This window comes from Mesoplodon densirostris, chromosome 4 (genome assembly GCF_025265405.1).
Source record: "Mesoplodon densirostris isolate mMesDen1 chromosome 4, mMesDen1 primary haplotype, whole genome shotgun sequence".
NCBI lineage: Eukaryota > Metazoa > Chordata > Mammalia > Artiodactyla > Ziphiidae > Mesoplodon > Mesoplodon densirostris.
In genome coordinates this window covers 1190107-1200854 of record NC_082664.1, presented here as the reverse complement: position 1 = coordinate 1200854, position 10748 = coordinate 1190107, and the positions used below count along the sequence as shown (strand labels likewise).

The following is a 10748-nucleotide window of genomic DNA, read 5'->3' as shown; positions in this document are numbered from 1 at the left end:
CATGAGCACTAGGCGCCCTGGCCGATCATGTTTCTGTAGTCGGGGACGATTGTCCGCTTCAGCTCCACCACCGATGAGAAGATCCACTTCACCTGAGGGGCGGCGGGGGTGAGTACAGGCTGGAGCCCACCCGGGCCACCTCCCAGGGCCTGCCCCCCAGTTCCTGGGCTGATGGAGAGCGAGGGGTTCCAGGGGGGACAGGAGGCCTTGTTGGGGACAGTGAGGGAGAGTGTGGGACAGTGAGGGAAGGTGAGGAACAGTGAGGGACAGTGAGGGAAAGTGAAAGACCATGAGGGGACAGTGCGGGGACAGTCAGGGAAGGTGAGGGGTCAGTGAGGGGACAGTGAGGGACAGTGAGGGACAGTGGGGGACAGTGAGGCACAGTAGGGGACAGTGACGGTACAGTCAGGGACAGTGAGGGAGGTGAGGGGTCAGTGAGGGGACAGTGAGGGGACAGTGAGGTACAGTGAGGCACCATGAGGGCCAGTGAGGGACCGTGAGGAACACTGAGGGACAGTGAGGGACAGTGAGGGGAATTGAGAGACAGTGAGGGACCAGGGGCCAGGTGCAGACACAGTGGGGACGGCGAGGGCACAGCGGGGCCGACCCGCCCACCTTGAAGAGGGTCACGGTGGCGCTGTAGCACACGCTGAGCAGGAAGAGGGTGATGAAGATGGAGATGGTTGTCCACAGCCCGTCCAGCTCCCTGTCCTGGGCGTCAGCACAGGCCTCCTCCTCTAGGAGCAGTTCTGCACAGGGAGGGCGGGGTCAGTGCTGCGCCTGTCCCCGGGGGGCGGGGAGGGGCTCATCGGGGCCTCACAGCGCAGGTCCCATTGTGGCGCGGAGGTGGCGGGATGCCCCGGGTGGGCCGGGCAAGAGGCACCTGAGGACAGTCGCTGGGCACCAGCCCCAACACCCCATTCCTCCAGCCTGGGCCCCCGTCTCGGCCTGCCCAGTCTGTCCTGGTCCCTCTCCTGTGCTGTGTGCTGAGCTGGGGTCCTTGTGGGGAGGGTGCCAGGACCCCCTGGCAGGACAGTGGCTCAGGCCCTGGGCTCCTCTCCCGCTGGGGGCCAGAGCCGGAGGGCGGGAGGGTCAGCAGAGCACGTGGGCCCTGCCCCTGTTGGGCTCTGTCCCATGGGCGTTGGAGGGTGGGGACCAGGCTGGGGTCTACGGTGAGGGCTCATGAGACCCAGCTCTGAGGTCGGGTGTGGGTCTGTGCAGCTGCCCTGTGGGAGGGCCCGTGTGCAAGGCCCGCATGTGTGCTCGTGCGTGGGTGTTGTGGTGGGTGCACTGCACATGTGTACGTGGGCAGGTGAGTGCATGTGGATGAAGGCGGTGGTGTGCCGGCTGGTGTGACTCAGTGGGGGATCTGTTTTCAATGGCTCTGGGCTCGGTGTCCACGGGTGCGTGTGGAGGGTCCCCCCGGGAACTCAGGGCCGCTTGCCTCTGCCCCTTTTGGGTACAGGGATGAGTGTCCCCACGAGTGCCCAGGCCTGGCCCCCGGCAGGGTCAAGCAGGGCAGAGCCACCTGGCCTGAGTGTGGGGGGGGCTGATCTCCCGTGCCCGACCGTGAAGGAGGGCCATCCCCCTACCCCGTGCCACGTGTGGCCCCCCTCGGGGCACAGAGCCGGCACGCGGACTCTGGAGCCAGGGACAGGAACATGGGGACGAGGACGGCCAGTGTCCCACAGCTTGGGCTGCAACAGGGGCGGGAAGAAGTGGGCACTCATTCTCCTGAGGGTCTCTGGTGGGCTTCTCCCGTTCCAGGCACACACTCGAGCCCCAGCAGCTGCTGGGTGGAGGGCGGCCGGAGCAGCTGTCGCCTCCAGGAGAGGCCCTCCCCGGCCTCGGGCAGCCCCCAAGCGGCCTGCGCAGACCCGCACACTCTGGGTCCGGCCCTGAGTGGGGTCAGCTCTCCCGCATTGCTGCTGACCCCTGTGACCCAGAGCCGGGTCCACCCCTGCCCCTCGCAGGCCCGACGTGCCCCGGGGCTCTGCTCGGAAAGAACCATGACAGCATTGCGGGGCCCAGGGCGGCGCTGGGTGCTTTATTTCACGGCGCCCGGGAGGAATGTACACAGGGCTGGGGCTCAGGCGGCCTCACTGGGCCCTGAGAGCCCAAGGGGGGGGAGGGCTCGCTGGGGCAACAATGCCGTGTGGCTCATTTACCCGAAGACTTGGAGATGGACTTCTGCGTGTTGTGATTGTGTAGAGCCTCGTGCAAAACTACACACGTGTAGGTGTCTCCCTGCTGCCAGCTCTTCTTGTCCACCCTGAGCTTGCTGTACAGGAAGAAGGACCCGTCGGCGTCCAGCTGGGGTGGGGTCGTGCCGTACTTGCCCTCTGACTCTGGCTGCCCGTTTTTCTGCCACTCCACGTCGATGTCGCCCGGGTAGAAGGCGGTGACCATGCAGGTTAAGCTGACCGAGGTCTTGGCCAGCTCCTCCTGCGGTGGGGCCAGTACGTACACCTGTGGCTCCTGGGGCTGCCCTGTGGGGAGAGGTATGGCTGTTAGCACGATGGTCACTGCTCTTGGCCCCAGGGACCCTCCTGCGCCCGTCCACCTGACCCACCTTTGGCCTTGGAGATGCTCCTCACGATGGGGGCCGGGAGGCCTTTGTTGTTGACCTTGCACTTGAACTCCTTTCCCTTCAGCCAGTCCTGGTGTTGGATGGGCAGGGCGCTGACCACACGGTAGGTGCTGTTGAACTGCTCCTCCCTTAGCTTCGTCTTGGCCGTGTGCACCTCTACAGCGTCCACGTACCACGAGAACTGGATATCGGGGTCCTCCTTGCTCACGTCCACCACCATGCAGGAGACTTCCGGTGTTCGGGATATTGTGAGGGTGTCCTTGAGTTTCGGGTGGAAGATGAAGACGGACGGTCCTCCTGGGAGCTGAGGGGCTGGTCAGGGAGACACGGTGGGGGGTCAGCCCCTGGGTGGACCGCCCCTTAGACACTCATCCACCCCCAACCCCCACCCCCCAGTGCCACGCCTGGGCAAGGTCCACCTCTGAGGGGTGGAGGCTGAGGCCGGCTGACTTATGTGGGCATCTGGGACACTTGGAATAGGGGTTTGGGCCGTTGATTTCTGCAGAGAACAGACTGGAGGTTACCGGGGTTGGGCATGGCCCGGGGCTGGGCTTAGGGCAGGGCCAGGTTTTGGCAGCTGAGATCTGTGCCCGCCTCTGTGGGCCCAGGGGCTGGGGGAGGCATCCAGCCTTGCCCACACTGGATCTTGTGGAAACTCTCAGCAGGTGGGAAGGCTGACCCCAGGTCTGTCCCGTAGTGGACACCCTCCCTGCAGCCCGTCCTCTCACCGATGCTCTTGTTCACCTTGGTGCTGCTGGCCGGGTGGGCTACGTTGCAGGTGAAGGTCTTGCCGGACAAGGTGCTGGCAGGCACGGTCACAGTGCTGCTGAGAGAGTACAGCCCCGAGGACCCTCGGACAGATGGGAAAGTGTGCACGCCGCTGGATAGGGCGCCCGGGTTCCAGGTCACGGTCACTGGCTCAGGGAAGTAGCTCGAGACCAGGCAGCCCACGGTCACTGTGGAACTAGGTGTGTCCCCACAGCTGGGAGGCAGAGGGTAGACTGCCGGGGCCGTGGTGGGGGCTGTGAGAGAGAGGCCGTGTGACTGCCAGGGCCTCACCCCTGTGAGGGTCCGGGCAGGGCATCAGGTGTCCAGGCCTGGGGCACCGTTGTGCCCAGAGACTATGTGATTCCAGAGTTTCTGAAGGCCAGCGGCCTGACATGGTCTCTGCTACTCTGGTTCTCTGCCTTCACAGCTGTGGGTCCTGGACTCAGCAGCCCAGTCAGGGCTGGGTGTCCACCTGGATTAAAGTCCCCTGTGCCCCAGTCCCCCTGTGGGTCCCTGGCCTGATCAGGCCCTCGGTCTTAGCCCTGAGCAGTGGCTACTTCTCCCTGAGCCCACTGCCTTGCTCTGTTCCTGTCCCTTTGTCCTGGCCTGCTCTTTGCCACCCAGGGCCTCTGTGTTCTGGATCACTCTGCCCATTGGCATCCCTGGGAGCCTTGCACTGCCCTCGTCATTTTCTCCTACACGGTGCTAGCACCCCAAGCACCATTCCCCAGCTGGACCTGTCCCCTCTGAACCTGGTCTGATTAACCCAGACCTGCAGCCCCCTTAGAGCTCTGAAAGGGCCCCTCGTTTCCCCTCAGCCAGGTCCGCTGCCCTGTCAACCCCACCTCACATTGGCACGTCGTAACCTCGTGTCCCAAGCCCCGACAGGCGCCTGGAATACTGGGGACCCTGGGCCCATGAATTGCAGCCCATCAGGTCCCCTCAGTGATGCCCGTGCCCCTTCAGCCCCAGAGACCTTCCCTCCCATGGTCGTCTCTCCATCCGGCCTTGCCGTCCACCTGGCCCCTCCCACCAGACCAAAGCACCTTTAGCTCAGGCCCTTGTCCCCTGACCCCGGGCTCATGGGCAGGCCCTGCCCTCCCAGCCCCCTGCTGCCCTGCACATCTCTGCCTGCTCCCCTGAGCTCCCCCTGTGCCCGGCCTTACCAGCCCCCTGAGCTCCAGCAGAAAGGCTGCTCTGCTTTCTCTGTGCACTCAGGTTCCCCTCCTCTAGAGGTTCCCTCACCTGCCTCCAGCCCCTCATCCTGGCCCCTCAGCTGAGCCCGGGCTTCCTGTCCATCGAGTGTCTAGCCTCTGCCCATCTGAGCTCCGGTTCACCATCTCAGGCCTGAGTCCTCCCTGCCCTTGTGTCCCTTCTACCCGGCCCTGGGCCCTCAGCACAGTCCAGGGGGACCCCCAGCCCGATGTCCTGTAGGACTCCCTGCTCCGTCCCCACTGCCAGCTGCCCTGTGTCCTGCCCTCCCAGCCCCCTTGGCTCAGGTCTCTGGGCTCAGCTCACGGATGCTGTGTCCTCATGTCACCTGCTCACCGGCGTCGGACTGACCACTGTCACTGCAGCGCTGGGCCCACAGCACGAAATGGCCCTTGCACCCTATGACACTTGCCTACTCACCTGCTCACCCCAGTACCTGGTTGGCTGAGGTCCTGGACAGGTCCCTGTCCTCCCAGCCCCAGACTCACCTGCAGAAGCTCCACTGCTCCCCAAAAGGTTCTGGGGCAGCACTTTGCCCTCCCAGCCCCGTGTTCACTTGCACAAGCTCTACTGCTCCCCAAAAGTTCCAGGGGCAGCACCCTGCCCTCGCAGTCCCGTGCTCACCTGCACAAGCTCCACTGCTCCACAAAAGGTTCTGGGGCAGCACTTTGCCCTCCCAGCCCCGTGCTCACCTGCACAAGCTCTACTGCTCCCCAAAAGGTCCCACGGCAGCACACTGATCTCCCAGCCCCAGGCTCACCTACACCAGCTCTACCTGCTCTCCCAAAGCTCCCAGGCAGCCCCCTGCCCTCCCAGCCCCAGGCTCACCTACACTAGCTTTACCTGCTCTCCCAAAGCTCCCAGGCAGCCCCCTACCCTCCCAGCCCCCTGCCACCTGCTGCCTCCCTGCCACTTGTCCCTGGAGCTCTGGCCCTCAGCACCCGTGCCCCTCTGGCCCACCCCCAAGACCTCACCCTAGTGCAGCTCCACTCCTGCCTCCTTTCTTTCCCAGGGCTGTATCTGGTGACGTGGAAGATAAAATAGTGGAAAAAACTACTGCAGAGCAGAATAAAGAAAAAATAATGCAAAGAACTGAGGACAGCCTCAGAGACCTCTGGGACAACGTTAAACGTACCAACATCTGAATTATCAGGGTACAGAAGAAGAAGAGTAAAAGAAAGGGACTGAGAAAATATTTGAAGAGATTATAGTTGAAAACTTCCCTAATATGGGAAAGGAAAGAGTTAATCAAGTCCAGGAAGCTCAGAGAGTCCCATACAGGATAAATCCAAGGAGAAATACGTCAAGACACACAATAATCAAACTGTCAAAAATTAAATACAAAGAAAACATATTAAAAGCAGCAAGGGAAAAACAACAAATAACACACAAGGGAATCCCCATTAGGTAAACAGCTGATCTTTCAGCAGAAACTCTGCAAGCCAGAAGGGACTGGCAGGACATATTTAAAGTGATGAAGGAGAAAAAGCTGCAGCCAAGATTACTGTACCGAGCAAGGATCTCATTAAGATTCGATGGAGAAATTAAAACATTTACAGACAAGCAAAAGCTGAGAGAGTTCAGCACCACCAAACCATCTTTACAACAAATGTTAAAGGAACTTCTCTAGGCAAGAAACACAACAGAAGGAAAAGACCTACAATAACGAACCCAAAACAATTAAGAAAATGGGATTAGGAACATACATATCGATAATTACCTTAAATGTAAATGGACTAAATGCTCCCACCAAAAGACACAGATTGGCTGAATGGATACAAAAACAAGACCCATATATATGCTGTCTACAAGAGACCCACTTGAGACCTACAGACACATACAGATTGAAAGTAAGGGGATGGAAAAATATATTCCATGCAAATGGAAACCAAAAGAAAGCTGGAGTAGCAATTCTCATATCAGACAAAATAGACTTTAAAATAAAGACTATTAGAAGAGACAAAGAAGGACACTACATAATGATCAAGGATCCATCCAAGAAGAAGATACAACAATTGTAAATATTTATGCACCCAACATAGGAGCACCTCAATACATAAGGCAAATACTAACAGCCATAAAAGGGGAAATCGACAGTAATACAATCATAGTGGGGGACCTTAACACCCCACTTTCACCAATGGACAGATCATCCAAAATGAAAATAAATAAGTAAACACAAGCTTTAAATGATACATTAAATGAGATGGACTTAATTGAAATTTATAGGACATTGCATCCAAAAACAACAGAATACACATTTTTTCTCAAGTGCTCATGGAACATTCTCCAGGATAGAACATATCTTGGGTCACAAATCAAGCCTTGATAAATTTAAGAAAATTGAAATTGTATCAAGTATCTTTTCTGACCACAGCGCTATTAAACTAGATATCAATTACAGGAAAAGATCTGTAAAAAATACAAACACATGGAGGCTAAACAATACACTACTTACTTAATAACGAAGTGATCACTGAAGAAATCAAAGAGGAAATAAAAAATACCTAGAAACAAATGACAATGGAGACATGACGACCCCAAACCTATGGTATGCAGCAAAAGCAGTTCTAAGAGGGAAGTTTATAGCAATACAATCCCACCTTAAGAAACAGGAAACATCTCGACTAAACAACCTGACCTTGCACCTGAAGCAATTAGAGAAAGAAGAACAAAAAACCCCCAAAGTTAGCAGAAGGAAAGAAATCACAAAAATCAAATCAGAAATAAATGAAAAATAAATGAAGGAAACAATAGCAAAGATCAATAAAACTAAAAGCTGCTTCTTTGAGAAGCTAAACAAAATTGATAAACCATTAGCCAGACTCATCAAGAAGAAAAGGGAGAAGACTCAAATCAATAGAATTAGAAATGAAAAAGGAGAAGTAACAACTGACACTGCAGAAATACAAAAGATCATGAGAGATTACTACAAGCAACTCTATGCCAATAAAATGGACAACCTGGAAGAAATGGACAAATTCTTAGAAATGCACAACCTGCCAAGACTGACTCAGGAAGAAATAGAAAATATGAACAGACCAATCACAAGCACTGAAATTGAAACTGTGATTAAAAATCTTCCAACAAACAAAAGCCCAGGACCAGATGGCTTCACAGGTGAATTCTATCTAACATTTAGAGAAGAGCTAACACCTATCCTTCTCAAACTTTTCCAAAATATAGCAGAGGGAGGAACACTCCCAAACTCATTCTATGAGGCCACCATCACCTTGATACCAAAACCAGACAAAGATGTCACAAAGAAAGAAAACTACAGGCCAATATGACTGATGAACATAGATGCAAAAATCCTCAACAAAATACTAGCAACAGAATCCAACAGCACATTAAAAGGATCATACACAATGATCAAGTGGGGTTTATTCCAGGAATGCAAGGATTCTTCAATATATGCAAATCAATCTACGTGATACACCATATTAACAAATTGAAGGAGAAAAACCATATGATCATCTCAATACATGAGGAGAAAGCTTTTGACAAAATTCAACACCCATTTATGATAAAAACCGTGCAGAGAGTAGGCATAGAGGGAACTTTCCTCAACATAATAAAGGCCATATACGAAAAACCAACAGCCAACATCATCCTCAATGGTGAAAAACTGAAACCATTTCCACTAAGATCAGGAACAAGACAAGGTTGCCCACTCTCACCACTATTATTCAACATAGTTTTGGAAGTTTTAGCCACAGAAACCAGAGAAGAAAAGGAAATAAAAGGAATCCAAATCGGAAAAGAAGAAGTAAAGCTGTCACTGTTTGCAGATGACATGATACTATACATAGAGAATCCTCAAGATGCTACCAGAAAACTACTAGAGCTAATCAATGAAGTTGGTAAAGTAGCAGGATACAAAATTAATGCACAGATATCTCTGGCATTCCTATACACTAATGATGAAAAATCTGAAAGTGAAATTACGAAAACACTCCCATTTACCATTGCAACAAAAAGAATAAAATATCTAGGAATAAACCTACCTAAGGAGACAAAAGACCTGTATGCAGAAAATTATAAGACACTGATGAAAGAAATTAAAGATGATACAAATAGATGGACAGATATACCATGCTCCTGGATTGGAAGAATCAATATTGTGAAAATGACTCTACTACCCAAAGCAATCTACAGATTCAATGCAATCCCTATCAAACTACCACTGGCATTTTTCACAGAACTAGAACAAAAAATTTCACAATTTGTATGGAAACACAAAAGACCCCGAATAACCAAAGCAATCCTGAGAACCAAAAACGGAGCTGGAGGAATCAGGCTCCCTGACTTCAGACTATACTACAAAGCTACAGTAATCAAAACAGTATGGTACTGGCACAAAAACAGAAAGATAGATCAATGGAACTGGATAGAAAGCCCAGAGTTAAACCCACGCACATATGGTCACCTTATGTTTGATAAAGGAGGCAGGAATATACAGTGGAGGAAGGACAGTCTCCTCAATAAGTGGTGCTGGGAAAACTGGACAGGGACATGTAAAAGTATGAGATTAGATCACTCCCTAACACCATACACAAAAATAAGCTCAAAATGGATTAAAGACCTAAATGTAAGGCCAGACACTATCAAACTCTTAGAGGAAAACATAGGCAGAACACTCTATGACATAAATCACAGCAAGATCCTTTTGGACCCACCTCCTAGAGAAATGGACATAAAAACAAAAATAAACACATGGGACCTAATGAAACTTCAAAGCTTTTGCACAGCAAAGGAAACCATAAACAAGACCAAAAGACAACCCTCAGAATGGGAGAAAATATTTGCAAATGAAGCAACTGACAAAGGATTAATCTCCAAAATTTATAAGCAGCTCATGCAGCTCAATAACAAAAAAACAAACAACCCAATCCAAAAATAGGCAGGAGACCTAAATAGACATTTCTCCAAAGAAGATATACAGACTGCCAACAAACACATGAAAGAATGCTCAACATCATTAATCATTAGAGAAATGCAAATCAAAACTACAATGAGATATCATCTCACACCGGTCAGAATGGCCATCATCAAAAAATCTAGAAACAATAAATGCTGGAGAGGGTTTGGAGTGAAGGGACCACTCTTGCACTGTTCGTGGAATGCAAATTGATACAGCCACTATGGAGAACAGTATGGAGGTTCGTTAAAAAACTAGATAGAACTACCATACGACCCAGCAATCCCACTACTGGGCATATGCCCTGAGGAAACCATAATTCAAAAAGAGTCATGTACCAAAATGTTCATTGCAGCTCTATTAACAATAGCCAGAACATGGAATCAACCTAAGTGGCCGTCGACAGATGAATGGATAAAGAAGATGTGGCACATATATACAATGGAATATTACTCAGCCATAAAAAGAAACGAAATTAAATGATTTGTAGTGAGGTGGATGGACCTAGAGACTGTCATACAGAGTGAAGTAAGTCAGAAAGAGAAAGACAAATACCGTATGCTAACACATATATATGGAATCTAAGAAAAAGAATGTTGTGAAGAACCTAGGGGTAAGACAGGAATAAAGACACAGACCTACTAGAGAATGGACTTGAGGATATTAGGAGGGGGAAGGGTAAGCTGTGACAAAGTGAGAGAGTGGCATGGACATATATACACTATCAAATGTAAAATAGATAGCTAGTGGGAAGCAGCCGCATAGCACAGGGAGATCAGCTTGGTGCTTTGTGACCACCTAGAGGGGTGGGATAGGGAGGGTGGGAGGGAGGGAGACGCAAGAGGGAAGAGATATGGGAACATATGTATATGAATAACTGATTCACTTTGTTATAAAGCAAAAACTAACACACCATTGTAAAGCAATTATACTCCAATAAAGATGTTAAAAAAACCAAGTTAATAAATATGTTAACAACTCATAAAAAAAGACTTAAATGTAAGGCTGGACACTATAAAACTCTTAGAAGAAAACATAGGAAAAACACTCTTTGACATAAATCACATCAAGCTCTTTTTTTGACCCACCTCCTGGAGTAATGGAAATAAACCCAAAAATAAACAAATGGGACCTAATGAAATATAAAAACTTTTGCACAGCAAAGGAAACCATAAACAAGACGAAAAGACAACCCTCAGAATGGGATAAAATATTTGCAAACAAAGTATCAGACACAAGATTAATCTCCAAAATATA

At 51.1% G+C, this 10748-nt stretch overlaps 1 gene segment (V, D, J or C); it reads right to left on the bottom strand.

Annotated features, from left to right (window-relative positions):
• Window positions 1–8: 8 nt before the first annotated feature.
• On the bottom strand, window positions 9–7829 carry LOC132487772 (immunoglobulin heavy constant gamma 4-like; the record flags this gene model as incomplete). The annotated part of the segment is given in 7 exon segments: window positions 9–92; window positions 616–749; window positions 2169–2489; window positions 2573–2902; window positions 3033–3060; window positions 3293–3614; window positions 7789–7829. Coding segments are annotated over 7 exon segments (1260 nt in total), but the record flags the coding sequence as incomplete, so codon positions are not given.
• Window positions 7830–10748: the final 2919 nt, after the last annotated feature.